This window comes from Lethenteron reissneri, chromosome 30 (genome assembly GCF_015708825.2).
Source record: "Lethenteron reissneri isolate LAM-NWPU_2019-01 chromosome 30, ASM1570882v1, whole genome shotgun sequence".
Classification (NCBI taxonomy): Eukaryota; Metazoa; Chordata; class Hyperoartia; order Petromyzontiformes; family Petromyzontidae; genus Lethenteron; species Lethenteron reissneri.
The window spans coordinates 9727300-9745289 of NC_083808.1; the positions used below are offsets into that span (position 1 = coordinate 9727300).

General features: G+C 48.9%; 1 protein-coding gene across 1 annotated transcript in view; it reads left to right on the forward strand.

The window, feature by feature from the left end:
- LOC133349517 (filamin-A-like) overlaps positions 1-17990 on the forward strand; it is a 96846-nt gene that overhangs the window by 48330 nt on the left and 30526 nt on the right. The window contains 14 exon segments of the mRNA XM_061563043.1: positions 198-321; positions 1181-1317; positions 2718-2911; positions 4292-4323; positions 4325-4406; positions 5671-5814; positions 6325-6448; positions 7158-7318; positions 8426-8516; positions 9217-9392; positions 10214-10331; positions 11392-11684; positions 12662-12908; positions 14095-14157. Of these exon segments, the coding sequence (XP_061419027.1) occupies positions 198-321; positions 1181-1317; positions 2718-2911; positions 4292-4323; positions 4325-4406; positions 5671-5814; positions 6325-6448; positions 7158-7318; positions 8426-8516; positions 9217-9392; positions 10214-10331; positions 11392-11684; positions 12662-12908; positions 14095-14157 (1986 nt within the window).

Sequence of the window (17990 nt, forward strand, 5' to 3'; positions counted from 1 at the left end):
GTAAGTAATTGATATCACTTTATGACAACAAACAATAATGGTGTCTAAACATTCCCTAAAATCGGTGCCTTGGGAGAATGAACATTTAATTTTGGGGAAACAGACGTGGGGTGGTGGGGTGGTGGGGGGGGACATACACGTATCCTCTGTCAGCCGGTGTCGCGAGTGCCATCCTGTCCTGTCCGCGTGCATCCCAGGCGGGGAGGAGCCGATGAGGCACCGGGAGGTCGGGGAAGGCGTCCACGAGTTCGAGTACAAACCCCTCGCCTTGGGGCCCCATGTCATCACCATCACGTGGGGCGGGAAGCACATCCCGCGCAGGTGAGTGCGCGAGTCTCACGCCTGTCGCAGCGCTCCGATGCGTGACGCCCGGCAGTCTGTGTCGTCGGGGAGATGCAGTGCCTTGTCGAACAAAGACAAAGATCCCCCGTATAGCCTTAACAGACTGTGGGGGCAAGTGCTTTTAGCGAGCACCTATGAAGGCCGGAGCGGTACACAAGGGGGTGGGTGGCCAGCACCACGCCCGACCGCCTTTGTCTCCCCAGTGGCGATGTTTACACACCGCACCAGGTACTCATTTCAGGCTGAGTCGACCTAGGGGATGCCCAGGACCGGTTCAGATAATCGTCACTGGTGTTGGCCGTGAGCGGGAATCGAACCCGGGTCGCCAGGTTCATAGCGCAGTGTAGCGCTAATCGCTACACTACCGCTCCCCACACACACACACGCGCGTATGTCAGTTGCTGCATTTGCATGTACGTTATGTGAATGTGATGGACCCGATATAGACACACTCGCGTGTTTGCCGTGAATGTCTTCGGTGTATGAGACGGACTGTGTAAGGGTCCCCCTTGTAGCCTGAACAGACTGTTGGGGCAAGTGCTGTTAGCGAGCACCTATGAAGGCCGGCACAGCACACGAGGGGGTGGGTGGCCAGCACCACACCTGGCCGCTTTTGTTTCCCACAGCAGTAACTCATTTGAGGCTGAGTCGACCTAGGGGTGACCCAGGATAATTGTCACTGGTGGTGGCCGTGAGCAGGAATCGAACTCGGGCAGCTCGGTTTGCTGCGCAGCGCCCTAACCGCTACACTCCGTTCACACACACAGTCGTGGCTGATGTGCAGGTGTGCTGTATGTATGTCGTGTCGTTGCGTGTGTGTGTGTGCGTGGTGCTGCAGCCCCTTCGAGGTGCTCGTGTCGGCCGAGGCCGGGCCGCAGAAGGTGCGCGCGTGGGGGCCCGGCCTGGAGACCGGCATGGCCGGCCGCTCCGCAGACTTCGTGGTGGAGGCCATCGGCACCGACGTCGGCACCCTGGGTGCGGTGACGACGATGATGACGATGTTGATGATGGGAGTGGTGATAATGATGACAGTGATGATGACGATGATGACGATGTTGATGATGGGAGTGGTGATAATGATGACAGTGATGATGACGATGATGACGATGTTGATGATGGGAGTGGTGATAATGATGACAGTGATGATGACGATGATGACGATGTTGATGATGGGAGTGGTGATAATGATGACAGTGATGATGACGATGATGACGATGTTGATGATGGGAGTGGTGATAATGATGACAGTGATGATGACGATGATGACGATGTTGATGGGTTCTTTCCGTAAAGTCACGTAGAAGGGAAATAATAAAATAAAACATATTTTATCATGTTTAATTTTTATTATTTTATTTTTATTATTTTATTATTTCCCTTCTACGTGACTTCACCAAAAGAACCAAGAAGATGAATCCCTGCAGTCACGAAAGCTTTAAATCGAAAGATGATGACAATGTTGATGATGGGAGTGGTGATAATGATGACAGTGATGATGATGATGATAGGGATGACGGTGCCTACGGACATTCACCTGGAATGCACCCGACCTGGCCACATCCCAGAAGCTAAGCAGGTTTGAGCCGGGCTCGTGCTTGGATGGGCCACCACTTTGCAACACAGATTGTTCACGGCTGTGGGGCTATGTGGTGAGCAGGAAAGGGTAGTGCAGTAAAATATAACAGGTCCCTGCGGGGTGGGCTGGTAGGAACGAACAAATGAATGGCTATAATAAAATGAAATGGCGGGGGTACGATACGAAGGGAGAGTTTGAGGCCTAGTTCTAGGCTTTAGGCCTAGCTATAGGCTTTAGGCCGCTGTGAGTTAATTTTTTATTTAAATGTTTTAATTAAAAACTATCTCAGGGAATTATAAGGGAATGTTACACTTGTTTAGCCAGGAAAGACTCACCGAGTCTAAAGGTTTTTGTAGGATCCTGCCAAGTGTTTGCAGTAGGGGGCGATGTTGCTACACCTAATCGGGCATCGGACGGATGGACGGACGATATAATCTATTGTAGGCTGGTTCACTTCGTTCATACCAGTATCATTGAACTGTACTGACCGGTGCGGCCAAGCCAAAGCATGGTCAAACAACCTCAATCCGCACGGTGTTGGCAACACCCTCATCCAGCAATGTATTGTTGGATGTGCACGATAATGGTGTCAGCGATTTGTTGTTGTACGTAGTTGAACTTCTTTCGCACCATACCTAGCCAACCGTGCTAATCGGAGGCGCGCGGTTACGATGATGTCACGATGATGATCATTACCAGTCCAGTTCCCTCCCTTGCACTATCAATCAGCCGAATAGCGACCTCGCTGGACGCTGACCCGCGGAGGGCCCGTTCCTTCCCCCTCTCCTTCTCGTGGCAGGCTTCTCGATCGAGGGCCCGTCGCAGGCGCGCATCGCGTGCGACGACCGCGGCGACGGCTCGTGCGACGTGCGCTACGTCCCCACGGAGCCCGGCGACTACGCGGTGCACGTGCTGTGCGACGAGGAGGACGTCGCGCTGAGCCCCTTCATGGCGCACATCCTGCCCGCCAGCAGGGACTGCTTCCCCGAGAGGGTTCGTCACCGCCCCAGCGCTAAACCGCCACTCCCGGCCCGCCTCGCGCGCCTCGAGCCCTTTAAAAACACTAAAAACAACCTTGGCCGTTCGCAGCGGTGGCGCTAGATCACCGCTCGTCGCGGAGGTTCGCGGTTCGAGGCCCGGCGGCCGCCCTGGTTAATATCGCGGCTTTATTTAACCTGGGCACTGCCCCTAAAATTTGAAATTATTTCACGAAGCACAATGCGTAGCAATAGTGTCAGTGACAGAGCAGTGATTCTCTTCATGTATCTCTGTACCGATCTCCATATCCGACCGGCTGTTGCTCTCCGTCTCTTTGTACCTGTCCCCATGTCTGTCTCTTCCTGAACACATTGGAATAAGCCAGAATAGAATTCATTCCTTGCAAAAGGTATATGTTTGGTGTTTGAACATCTTAGCACTTGCTTTATTATTTTAACACGTCGGCTTTCGCAACCAATATTATCCATAGTAGAGGTTTGTTGGGTTAAATCGCGTAAATATAAATGTGTCGTTGCACCCGCCACCACCCAACACACAGCCAATTAGTTTGGTTTGTCACATAAACAAAAAATGCCAATTTGCGACTGTATCAATACATTTGTGTGTTGGAGAGTAAACCCTTCGGGCTTTGTAAATGTTGCAGGTTTAATCTCCAATACACCGGTGTGCTGTACTAGTAACGAATTGTCACGTTTTTTTTACGTGACAAACCTTACTAATTGGCGGTGTCGGGTGGTGGCGGTGTTGAACGACACATTTATATTTACGCGATCTAACCCAACAAAACACCTCTCATGGATCTTCTTGCGTTGTCTTTCATATCGTCTGTCCTTCTGCTTTATCTCTTCGTCTCTTGCCACGTCTCTCTGCGTGTGTCCTCTGCCTGGCTTTCCGTGTCCTGTCTCGATCTCGACTGCACCACCACTGCCCACCCCCTACCCCCCTTGGTCAGCCCACTCTTGCTGGTCTCCTGCCGCCCTGAAAAGTTGTTTCGTTCCGCCGCCTCTCAGCACCTCTTCTGCCTTGGCGGCAGCCGCGTGGATTTTTTTGCTCCGCGTCCTCTGGATTTTTTCTTCCCCCTCCACGTTTAGGAACATGCATTTATATAATTTTGCTGCTATAAATGTCCACATGGTGAGCTGCTATAATTTGTGGCTCCGTCACTTCTGGAAAATAATTTAACACCTCAGTGAAAATAAGTTAACAAGATTAAGCAAATGTTGTTAAAGTGATTTGTTTACTTCTCCTATACTTTGTTCGTTGTTGCTACGTTCTGACCCGCCCCTACTGGACATCTGTGAAAAATATCTTCAAAGCTCATCGGATTCCTCCGGTCTAAATAAACATGTTGATTCCGTTTGTTCGTTGGTGCAGGTGTTGGCGAGTGGCCCAGGGCTGGATGCCAACTCTTAGCCTCGTGAGCACGCCCACACACTTCAGCGTCGATGCCCGAGCAGGGGGCAAAGGGAACCTCAAAGTCTACCTGCAGGTGAACTCACCTCCACTGCCGCGTGGGAGTAGAAATATAATAAAAATGGTTTCGTTCGAGATTTGTATTTTCCTGAGTTGTACATTCGCCGGCGGGTAATTGTTTTGTCCTTACAAACCTGGTAATTGAATACGATAAAAATGCAGATTTCGGTCACAGTGTTTGTTAATTCCTAATTTATATAAATGTTTTTAATACGATGTGGTCCTTATTTAACTAGCCGTGCATTAGGTCCATAGAGAATGTAGTTTATTTCTTATCTGTGCAGTTGTAGTGCTATCCACTCTTATTCGTGCACTTTCTCTGGGCACTGTGATTTTTCATGGCTTCGCAAATTCGCAATAACACCGATTAAAAAGGAATTGGGTGATCACCTAATTGCGGCACTCCGCTGAATAAAGTCTTGTGACTGTGTGAACCCTTCCTGGATGAATACAATCATGATAATGTTTGGTTTTATGAAACGTCGATCATGCAAATCGCATCTCACGATTGTTTATGAATCACAGACAAGTTGGAAGGCAGCCAGGCAGTCAGCCAGTGCCAACAATTGTCCAAGTTCTGCAGTTCTCGATATATTCATATTTTTTCAGCCAATTAGTGTTTATACATGTGGGAAGAAACATTAACACCCAGAGAAAATCCATGCATGCAAGGGAAAACACTCTATCCCATAGAGAAGGCACAGATGGTATTATGCATAATACAAGTTTTTTTTGGGTTAGATCGCGTAAATATATAAATGTGTCGTTAAACCCGCCACCACCCGACACAGCCAATTAGTAAGGTTTGTCACGTAAACAGAACGTGCCAATTCGTCACTAGTACAGCAACACCGGTGCGTTGGAGAGCCAAGCCACAGCATTTACAATCTGAGTACGACGTTTCGCCAGTAATTCCAACTGGCTTCACCAGATGCTATCAGTCTGCACTCTGCTGTACCGCCTTATCCTGGCCAGCCAAAGCAATGGCTCCTCCATGACACCTGTGGGAAGGGAGTTTCTCTCAAACTTTGAAGCATCCGCCAGCATTCGCCTCCACAGTGCTGGATCACTGACGTACACAGCCACCGCCGCCCGGCTAATGACACCGAATGACATCGTCGTCGTCGTTTTTATTGTACCGACTGCAAGGGCGGGGGGGGGGGGTGTTTGATGTTTTTTGTTCATGTTTTTGTTTTTTGTTTGTTGCGGTTGCACCCGATTCAAGAGCCGAATGGCTCACAGGGCTACACCTAATACATGAACTTGAACTTGATCCGCAGGACGTGGAGGGACAGCCGGTGGCCGTGCAGGTGGCGGAGAGGCCCGGTGGGATCTACGAGTGCTGCTACACCCCAGAGAAGCCCATCAAGCACACGATCATCGTCACCTGGGCGGGGGTCAACATCCCGGACAGCCCCTTCCGGGTACAGCCTCGCGGGCCAGACAGGGAGCCTCCTTTCGCCCAGACATTACACCAAGTTCAACATGGGCTATTAGCATGCATGTATTTGGGATGATGTATTCCAATTATTAACACGTGTGGAAACGTGTGGGGCCAGTACCACAGACGAGCGATTGCCAAATGTTGACATTGACAATGCCACGATACTTTGTACGCATTTTAGGCTTAGTTATCCTCGGGGAAGCACGATTATTTTTTTAAAGATAATAATGTTCATTGTTTTTCACGGCCAGACACGGTTCATTGTGTATAAAGTCTATCGTGCTATCTAGAATCCGCGTAATTACCAATCCACAAAGCACGTCCAAGTATCCCTTTTCAACTCAAAGTCCGCACGAGTGCCGCTCTGCTCCTGCCTCGCTTCGTGGCCCTGAACTCCGTGCCGGGAAATTCCACATTCCCGCGGCATGGCCCAGATCTCTCTGCAGAATGACCACTTCCCCTGTTGACTCGAGCGGCCATCTTGTCGCAGGTGACCGTCGGGGAGGGGTGCCACCCGGAGCGAGTGAGGGTGTACGGCCCGGGCGTGGAGTCCGGCAAGGTCAAGGCTCACGAGCCCACCTACTTTACCGTTGACTGTGGCGAGGCCGGACAGGGTGAGTGCCGTGCGTCGCCGGCGGGGGGGGGGGGGGGGGGGGAGTCCCCGGTGAACGTCAGGTTAACGTCGTGCGAACGTCGGGCCGAAGTTGGTCACGTTCACTGGGATGGGGGGGATGGCCTTCGTAGTCATCGTTATTGAACGCGTGATGGTCATTGTCTTTGCGTTTGTTTTTTATCCCCAATAGCGTTGTCGTCGTGAGCGTTGTTGTCGGCAGTAACGTCGTCATCGTCAGCAGCAGCATTATTATTGTCATCTTCATCATAAATTTAAGCACAATGCATGCCTCAGCCAATTAGGCGTGCAGCATCGGGCTATAACGGTGGAACGTGCTTGGAACCGTTGGCTCAACGTTCGCCCAACATTCCATGTTTACTGGTAAATTGCACGTGTAATAATATATTTACTGTTGTTAAACGTTGTTATGGACTAACGTAATCCTTCCGGTAACTAAAGGCACTACCAATGACTTAAGGGACTACTATTCATGGAGATGTCCCAATACCATAAATGGGGGTGTTTGCAACATTCCAGTTGTAAGGCTGAACTTGTCTATATTTGCGTCAAATGTCATCTTTCTAACACTTCTGGAACATGAGGATTTACACACGTCACCCAATCGCCCTTGGCCGTGTGTACACGTGAGTCGAAGTGCTTCTCGACAAAAGTCAGCGCTAACGCAAGGTCGCCCGTGGTGGTGCCGCCAGGGGACGTGAGCGTGGGCATCAAGTGCGCGGCCGGCGCGATGGGCCCCATCGACAGCGACGTTCACTTCGACATCATCAAGAACGACAACGACACGCTCACCGTCAAGTACACGCCACCCTGCGCCGGCAGATTCACCATCATGGTGTTCTTCAGCGAGCAGGTGCGGCGCTCGTCGCTACCGCACACATGCAAGACAAAGACAAAGATCCCCCGTGTAGCCTTAGCGGACTGTTGAGGCAAGTGCTGTTAGCGAGCACCTGCGAAGGCCAGCACGGTACACGAGGGGGGTGGGTGGCCAGCACCACGCCCGACCGCCTTTGTCTCCCCAGTGGCGATGTTTACTACACACCGATACTTATTTGATGCTGACTCGACCGAGGGGTGGCGCCGGATCAGTTCAGATAATCGTCACTGGTGTTGGCCATGAGCGGGAATCGAACTCGGGCTTCCAAGCTCATAGCGCAGTACACGAACCGCCACACTACCACTCCCCATTACCACACACACGCACACACAAATGCCGGGGACACCATGGCCTGGGCATTGGTCACAGGAATTGAGACCGCAGACTCAGCCGCTGATCTTCCCATTGCCAGTGATAAATAAGTGATCATCGTAATGTACAGCCCTTTGCCAATCCACTGCTGGATGAAGGCCTCCCGCTGCTGCGTTTTGTCTGCGACGTTTGCATGACCTCAATTCACCATGCTGCTAAGTGAAGGGTTGGTGAAGAGCGGGTCCCAGAAGCGGTTCAACTATCACTGGCCACCGGTGTTCGCCGCAGCAGTAATTTAACTCGGTTCACCAGGTTGCAATGCAGTGCGTGAACTGCTGCACCGCCAATCTATCCCAGGGATAAATGCGTAGCGTTGTCTCGGCGCTGGGGACTTTTTCGTGGGTGCCCGGATGATGCATTGCCTGTGGACCTTTTTCAAAGGGGAAATATATATTCAGGGGAACCTGCCTAGGCACACATTACACTCTGCCAACACTGACGTATTTAGACATTGAAAGATCACAAACCACGACAAGGAACCAGATTGATATCTTAAAGAAACGATCAAAACACATCACCTTGGCAAGTTATTCCATTGTTGGTGACAGAGACATTAGCAGATGTTGGCCAAAATTCAGGACATTGACCAACACGTGAGTCTGGCCTTCTGAGTCACTCCATGAAACCTAATAGAACAATATCTCAGATAAAGTTGTCCATTTCTATCAGGGTTGAACATGTTTTTTTTTTGCGTTGTGCTCTGTTCCTCAGGAGGTTCATGGCAGTCCCTTCGGCATCGACGTCGTTCCGTCTCATGATGCAAGTAAAGTGCGAGTTGAAGGCCCTGGAATCAACGCCACCGGTAACGAACTCTCCCTTCTCCATTGTGACTCCTGCTCTGACGATGTTCTGATGATGATGCTGCTGCTGCTGCCGATGACATTCACATCATCATCATCATGTATTTTTTATACCGTTGGACGTCTGGTAAATGCATTACCAAGCTGCAGCATGAACAAAATTATTTGGCAAGTGTCGTGATGGGTACTGCAACATCTGACTATGTCCGTACAGTGCTCGCTGAGCTGCATTGGCTTCCTGTTGCCAAATGAATCAATCTTAAGGTCGCACTCATGACACACAGAGTGCTTGCCACAAGAGAGCCACCGTACCTTGCCGATCTCATTAAGCAGCGTAAACCATCACGCAAACTCCGGTCATCCTCGTAGCGGCTTTTGGCTAACCTTCGAAGAAAGACGATCACTTCCTCGCGTACTTTCAGATGCGCTTCTGCGGCCGTCTGGAACGCTCTTCCTTCCGATATTAGAAAGCCACTGGGAGCTACGCACTTTTAAATAATCTATTTTGAAAATTTCTTTTTTCAGAACTGCTTTTTGTGTTTAGCTTGTTGTCCTTCCCCCTGCACCTCCGATTGGCACGTTTGGCTTCGCACGGTAGTGCGAAGGCAGTTCAACGTACGTACGTACGTACATACCAGGACGAGTGTGTGAAGGGTGTTGAGACTCGGCGAGTGAACGAGCGATGACCGCCGCTCCCACCAGGCGTGGAGGCCGCCAAGCCGGCGCACTTCACGGTTTACACGCGCGGCGCGGGGAAAGCCGAGCTGGACGTGCAGTTCGAGGATCCGCGCGTCGGCGCGGCCGTCCCCATCCTCGAATCGGAAATCATCGACAACCACGACTACTCGTACACCGTCAAGTACACGCCGGACAAGCAGGTGCGTGCCGGCGGGTGGCCCGATTAGGACTTGGACGGGGAGACTGCCGAGGAATATTGGACGCTTATCGGGATTGGGCTGCGAGGTGGCATGGAGATGGCAATGCAGCAGTGGATAGACTCCATCTGTGCAGGAGCTGAGAGGGTTATTTCTTAACATGTGTTTTGGGTTGTTGTTTTTTTGTCTTCCAGGTAATCTGGTTCTCTACCACTTGCCAGAGATGGGATAAATACTTTCAAAGTACAAACTAATGGCAGAAATGTAGTGAGATACAAATCTCCAATGTCTCGTGTTCAATGTAATTTAGATAGAAATTAGTGAAACTCATTTGGCACCGTCACGGAGGGCCATGTGCAAATATACAGCGTGGCTCAAAAAGTCGGGACACGTAGAGCTATTTCATTTATTTTAACACTGTCATTGCAACGTTGTCATTGATTGTTCTTTACGTTAAAGGTTTGTTAAAATAAATACAAATTACCCTACGTGTGCTGACTTTTGGACCACCCTGTATGCGCAGACAGGCAAAAAATTCCGATGTTCCATGTGAAAGTAGATTTTTTTTACCCGGCAACACGGCGGCCCATTTTGTTAACAGGCAGTAGTTTTCCGATGAGTCTTCTGTCCCGGTCTTTTCCAGCATCACATTTTCGAGTCTCATCAGCAGTGTTGTGGCCTGTCGAACGAACGCCGCTCGGTGGGCTGCCGCTGCGGGGAAGAGCCTTTCCCAAACACCGCCACGGTGCCCGTTCGGTGAGGTCCCCGCATCGACTTGACTGGATCGAGCCGTGCGTTGTCGTGCCTGTCCGTTGCGCGAGCAGGGCGGCGTGTGCGTGGGGGTGACCTACGGAGGGGACCACGTGCCCGGCAGCCCCTTCCCCGTCACCGTGGCTCCGCCGCTCGACCTCGGCAAGATCCGGGTGGAGGGGCTCGGAACAAGTGAGGCCCCTTCTCTGTGCTGGCCGGCAAAGCCGCGTCACACCCAGCAGCCCGACTCCTCTCACCAGACACAGATTCATGTCTACGGGACCCTTGTTGCCAGTAGCAAAGACGATGGCAAAATAAGAATAGGCCTCTCACGTTCTGGTAATAAAACAGGAGTTGCTAAGATGTTTAAATACCAAATAGATGCCTATTGAAAGGCACCACGTCTGCATTAACCACACATACTTGTGGCAAAATATGCAAACAAACATGGTCTGATAGTATATGCATTGACTTTGGAACTGATTGGCCTATCTATAGCCAGACTCCTCAGGGTTTACTCTAGAATTGAAGCTTTCGTGGCTGCAGAAATTACTATACTCATTCTTTTTTTCGGTAAAGTCACATATGTAGAAATAAAATAAAATTAATTTTAATTAAAATAAATCCTCAGGCTTTCATTGCCGTCTGTGCCGTGATCTGGCTGACTGCCTTGCTGAGGCTGGACCTTCTTGTATGCGGTGATCTCGCTGAGCCTCATTGAGTCTCGAGACTTCCTGCTACATTGGGATGTTTGTCCATTTTAAGGACGATTTTGAATTCGGGAGGAAACTCGGAAGGACCGCCGTTGAATTTACAGCTTTTGACTTTTTTTCGCATAAACCTCGCAGCACAAGGAATTGCGGAGTTTAAGAAATGTGCATGACGTTCCCAAGCCTTGCCTCCAAAATGCTGGATTGCAGGCAAGTGCCAACAGAGTCCGTGCTTATTAAGCAGCACACGCAAGGAGAAGACGACAACATTTTAATATAATTGTCAGTGTTGGGAAACACCCCGTAATCTTTGTGAATGAATACATTTTCTGTTGGGAGTGCCATTCCATTAACACCTCCGATTAGCACGCTTGGCTATGTACGGTGCGAAAGTAGCTCAACACACACACACACCCACTCGTACACATACCCTCCTCTACAAGCGTCGAAAGTCGACGGCGGGAGACGTGCATTCACTCCGCTCGCGACGGCGACCTCTGACCCCCCCCCCCCTTGACGTTGCACCCGCTCCACCGCCGCAGAGCTGGAGATGGGCTGCGAGCAGGAGGTGCGCGTAGTGACGCGCGGCGCCGGCGGCCGTGGCCAGCTGGAGGCGAGGCTGCTGTCGCCCGCGCGCCACGCGGTGCCCTGCTCCTCCGAGCCGCTGGCCGAGACGGCGGCGGAGGAGGAGTCGCCCGGGCGCGCCGTGGAGCACTCGCTGCTCTTCACGCTGCTCGAGACGGGGCCCCACCGCATGGACGTCACCTACGACGGGCATCCCGTGCCGGGCAGCCCCTTCCTCATGGAGGCCGTGCTGCCTGCCAATCCCAGCAAGGTGTGACGCCTTCTTCTCAACGTCGTTGCCCGCGTGGGTTTCTGACGTACGGGAACAAGACCTCCGTTCCGTTGTTCATTGTCGTCACGTGTGGTCTGGAGACACCGACCAGAGGTCGGGTGTGTTTTATGACTTCGTTTATGTAAATGTTAGGGATTCTGGTCCTGATTTTTCTGATGATCTAAAATTAGTTTTTTTGTTCTGTTGTAGATTCGTCTGAAAATGTGACATCATCACAGGAATTGATGTCACTTTTGTGATATCACATCTGCGGTTTTCCTACAAAGAGTAGCGTCATTGCATCAGGCGATGTCACGGTTCATTATCACAGAGACCCGTTGATTTATTAGAAACTGTCAATGATCTGAAAATCTGAGAAAGAATATAATTTGTCCTTAAAAATAAAAAAGAATCTGAAACCCACACTTTTTTTTATCCAAAACTCACCCCTAATAAATATATATTTGGACCTGCGGCTTGTGTATGCACACATGTAAAAACATGCGTTTCGAGTATTCGGCTGCTATAAATTTCCACACGATAAGCCACTTTATTGGGCTATCATTTGTGGCCAGGTCGCTTCTGAAAGAGAGCTACATAGTTCAGTGGGTCTTACCTGGTAAAAAAAAAGTTTATTTTATGGCGTTGAGGAAGTTATATATTTTTTAAATGTTGGCAGTCATATCATAGCGACGCCACTAGACGGCGCTGTGCATCCACTCGTGGCCTTGACCTGCAAATTTTTTTTTTCACAAAAGAAGCTTCGAACTCGGGTCAAACAGTCAGGGAACGCTCCCTCTAGGCACGCACCCACAAATCAAGAGCCATTGCATTTTAAATTGCATCACACTTGAAAACATCATCGTCATCATCATCGTCATCAACTTGAGGCCCCCCAACAGTCTGTTCAGGCTACACGGGGGATCTTTGTTTGATGTTGGGGTGGTGGTGGTGGCGGCGGTGGTGTGTTCTGACAGGTGCGGGTGTGGGGCGAGGGTCTGCGTGGGGGCGAGGTGGGCACCCCGGCCGAGTTCTGCGTGGACACGACGGCGGCGGGCGTGGGCGGCCTCGGCCTCACGGTGGAGGGGCCCTGCGAGGCGCGTCTCGAGTGCCACGACCACGGCGACGGCACGTGCTCCGTGTCCTACCTCCCCGTGCAAGCCGGAGAGTACGCCGTCAACATCCTGTTCGCCGACGCGCACGTGCCCGGATCGCCCTTCACCGGTAAGGGGGGCAGGTGGAGGGGGGTCCCCGGTGAACGTCGTCAGGTCAACGTCGTGCGAACGTCGGGCCGAAGTTGGTCGCGTTCACTGGGATGGGGGGGGAGATGGCCTTCGTGGTCATCGTTATCCAACGCGTGATGGTCATTGTCTTTGCGTTTGTTTTTTAGTCATTGCTATTATCTGCGTTGACATCATAATTGCTTCTAGATTTTAAGCTTTCGTGACTGCAAGGATTCATACTCTTAGTTCTTTCGGTAAAGTCACGTAGGTAAAAAATGAAATTAAAATTATTTTATTTTCTATTAATTTTAATTTCAATGTTTTACCTACGTGACTTTACCGAAAGAACTAAGAGTATCATAATTGCTGATGAAGATCGTCATCCCCAATAGAATTGTCACTGTGAGCACTGTCGTCTTCAACGTCATCAGTAAAGATTGTTTTCATCATCATCATCAAGAGCATTGGTCATCATCTTCTATCATAATAACACTGCCATCATCATCATGATCATCAACCTTGTCATCATCCTCATCATTGGTCACCACCATCATTATAATAATGATAATCTTTGTTAAGTTGCAATAATCCTTAATGATAATTGACACCCAGTTTTCAATCCACTGCTGCTAGATGCATGCCTCCCATGCCGTGTCACTTGTGGGAGTTGTTTAATCGACTTGGCCACGGTGGTCAGTGTAAGTTGGTGAAGAGAGGGCCAGAAACTGGTTCAGAATATCACTCGCCACTGACATTGGCCAGTGCCAGGCACAGAACAATGCGCCAACCACTGCACCACCGCTCCCCCAAATCATCAGCATCGCCATCATTCACATCGCCGTCATCAATCATCACCAGCTGCAACGTAAACATCACAATCAGGATTTTGATCAGTGGCCAAAGTCTCAATCTTAGTGGCTATCACCTGGCATGTTAACGTTGGCACTAAAGAGAATTGTTACCAGATGGCACTTGCACATCACGAACAGCACTTTCCCCTTTAAAAAGTCTCCGGCGAGGACCTGATAAACGGGTCACGTGGACCGCTCGACTATCCGCGTGTGCGCGCACACATCGTAGCCTCTGTAAGCGAGAGAGCCGGCCAGCCGGGGCCGTAAGGCCTCGCGTGATCTAACCGCTGTGTCGATGCCGCTGCCGCCGCCACGTTCTCTGCCCCCCATGTGCAGCCGTGGTGAAGCCCAGCGTGGAGACGAGCGGCGTGCAGGTGTTTGGCCCTGGGGTGGAAAAAGGTACGACGTCCCCTCCTCCTCCTCCTCTTCCTCGTCTTCACTCCTCCTGCTCTCTCGGACAGCCACAGCTTGTTAGAATCCCAATAGTTTCAACTTGACATGCGCTGCACAGTGTTCACTCACTTTTGAAGACAGAGAACGAGTCAGTGGTGCGATGAACCACAGACAAGCAGGAGGGGAGCCGCACGGTGAGTCGGCGCCGAGAATTGCCCAAGCTCTGCGGTGCTATATATATAAAAAAGGTGTTATCAGCTAATTAATGTGGGAGGAAACTAGAGCACCCAAAGAAAACGTGTAAGGGAGAAACACACTATCCCATACAGAGGGAAGAGGTGGAGTCCACACTTTTGATGTACCGACGCCCAAAGAGAAACCCGATTCAACCATTGTCACCATGTGTGATGTGTCTCAAGAGAATGAGCTTCGGGGGAGAAACAATGGGTTGATGGGGAGCACAAGAACGCATGCGGTTTTAGTTTATAGGTCAGAACCGAACCAGCAACCTGAACACCTCAAGTGGAAATTGCTATTAGTTTCTAGTTCACCGAGTTTCAAATAAAATGTAGTTCACATTTTTTTGTGGATTTCATTTCAATCTATTTGGATTATTTTTTATTTGCAAGCTATTTTATCCTACTCACTTCTAGGATGACATTTACGTGCCTTTTTCTAATATGTATGTTGTAATAAATGCATGTTTGATGCTGTAAATGGAAAACTCTGAGAGAGAAGCCGTACATGATGACTCCCATCAATTACAATCAAGGTTCTATTGTGAACGTGATGAATGCATCGCAGCACACTGATGCGTGTGAGTGGTAGGGAAAAAAAGAATGTCTTATAAATGAAATTGGTCAATTTATATTCGAATAAAGTTGCATCTCTGTGTTTCCAAATCAAACTCATTTAAGCTTTTTTAAAATGAAAATTACCACCAAAGGTATAGGCACTTACAAAACAATCATGTCCTCATAGTTTAAGCAACTGGGAAGTTCAGAATGACACGTAGCGGGAAATCATTCCAGACGTAATCAGGATGGCGAGGTCATGATGGATGGGGCATTGTGTGCAGTTAGGATGGAGGCACGTGTAGCCGGTGTGGCCTTAATGTAACGAATCACGAGGATCATTGTAAATGGTGATAATGATGACCATGGATTGGACCCATAGACTCACGTGACTGTACAGTAGGCCACGCCCATCAGTGGAGTAACACTGGTCAACACACTTTTTCTGGCATAAGGTATTCCAACGGGTTTAAGGTAATTTTGGGGTGCATTAGTTTTGTCTATCACATCAGGTTTTTGAGATATCAAATATTGCATTTTCAATAAAAACTGCAGAAGAAAAATATTAAATAAATGTGGATATCTACATAAAATGATATTATAAACACACTATCCTAAAAATACAGCACCATATTTTAACACTAAAGCAGTCACTGACTCGCAAAAACTTGCAATCATAAGTGACAGAGTTAATTTCGGGTAAAATCAATGAAAATGGGGTATGCCGATAGCATAAAAATGATGTGATAGAGCAAATTTAAGATCAGATTTGGAATCAGCACCCTGAAATTAGTATAAAACAGCTGCAAAAGTCCAGGCCAGGAAAAAATGTTTTTTTTTGTTGACCAGTGTAATCAATTCAGGGTACAAGGGGCACCTATTGAGATTGGGATGGACGCTGTACGGGGATTCCGTTTTCATTTTCAGTTTCATTGATTAGGTATCGCCCTGTGAGCCATGCGGCTCTTGACTCGGGTGCAACCGCAACAAACAAAAACACGAACAAGAAACATTTTAAAGTGACTGCAGGCAACAGAAAAATCCAGGAAAAAACAGCAAAATGTAAATAATAGATGTAACAACAACATGATGTGGACGCGTACACTTACAGAATGTACAAATATTAAAGATTGTTCTTCTTGGTTCTTTCGGTAAAGTCACGTAGAAGGGAAATAAAAAAAAGCATAATAAAATAATTATTATTTTATTCTGTTTTCTTTTTAATATTTTATTATTTCCCTTCTACGTGACTTTACAGAAAGAACCAAGAAGATGAATCCCTGCAGTCACGAAAGCTTTAAATCGAAAATTTAAGATTGTATTAGAGCAGTGAGTGAGTTGTGGTTGTTAACGTGGGGGTCCATCGGTGTGCGTCCAGTCATAATTACAGACACACGAATGTTCCTCAGAAGAACACTTTGAAAGAAAGAGTTGCCACGACCCTCCGGTGTCCCTCGGTGGTAGAGTCACTCATCTATTATTGTTGTTGTCTTTATTAGCAGGCCTGTCCCCTCGTTACGCTCACGGGAGGAGAGGGATAGGTGTGAGCCAATTACACGAGCAAAGTGTTGTTGTTGTTTATATTCTTGGGTCTTTCGGTGAAGTCACGTAGATAGGTTCAAAGAAAATAACAAAAAATAACAAAAAACTACTACTACTAGTAGTAATATGAATTCCTGCAGTCACGAAAGCTTCAAGTCAAGATCGTTGTCGTTTAACCAGGTGAGAACTCGAGAGAGTGACATTACTGGCATTGGCATTGGAGTGGCACACATGGATCAGTGACTGCAGGAGACATGAAGTCAGATCTAGGAGGTCTCGTGTGAACTCCACAATGGTTACAATACAATTGCAATACAATGGGCTGTGGATTTATAAAGGATCACAAGTGGTTTCTTTGCAAGATGCTGTACAAGAAGGGAACGCATGACCGGTTAGAGAGTTTGAAGAAGAGGGGTGTTTTAATTCAGGGGTTTTATTTTTACATCAGTGTAAAGAATGATAGGTAGAATCAGGGGCGGTTTCTTCATTAGGGCGATTGGGCGACGCACCACCAATGTCATTCAACCACAGAGTCACGCTAGCCGTCACTGTGCCTCTGGATATAGTCCAATCAGCGTCATGTCACGTTCTGTGGAGTACCGCCTCTTTTTGGGCGATTTCACTCCGGCTGAGAATCGCCCCGAGTGGCCCCATAGACTTACATTCAAAGATGTTTTTTTTCGAACGGGGGCGCTGCAATGCATTCTCTATGGCTTCCGGGAGGGCTCGCCCTAACGTGCTTACGTCATCATACGTGCTTACGTCATCATACGTAAGCACGTTTCATCCAACAATATAATTTGTCGCCACCTAGTGGAATCTTTAATAAAATAAACTTGAGTGGTTTGTTTTAATAGTGAGTATAGAAACAAACAAGATGTATTGTAAGAGTCACTTTATTTTTCATTAATGTTAAAGAAGTGAAGTTGCCTTTACATGCTTAAGCTGTTAATTTATCCATTGCATGGGTGGACCATATCCTTATCAATCATCCAGACATTTGCCCCCCCTGAGAGATTTTGCAGGAGCCGCCACTGGGTAGAATCCTATAGGCCAGAGAGGGAGATGTTAAGAGGTTATGGTAGAAGTGCACTTCACAGACACAGGCAGGTACACAGGAGTACTGCACATGGAGTATTGGCCATACGCTTCAACAGTGGGAGGGTCTCGGCAGTGTAGGCCAACAGAGGAAGGCAATTCCAGCCGATTGGAGCAGTAAACAGTGGAGAGTTTTTACAGAAGGCTTTTGTTGCTGGACTGGACATGTGAAGGGGAGTAGAGATGACAGGGAAGAGATTGACAGCATGGTCCATGGAGGGTTTTGAGAATGTTGAGGGCGATTTCCAAGTTGACTCTGGATTATATTGTGAACCAGGGCAGACATTTGATGACTGGGGTGGTGTGGTCTCGTTTACGAGTGCCAGTGAGAGGTCTCGCCGCGACACTCTGGATTATTGCTCGACCTGGCAGGAGGATGGAAGCGATAGATTACGGCGTGGATTT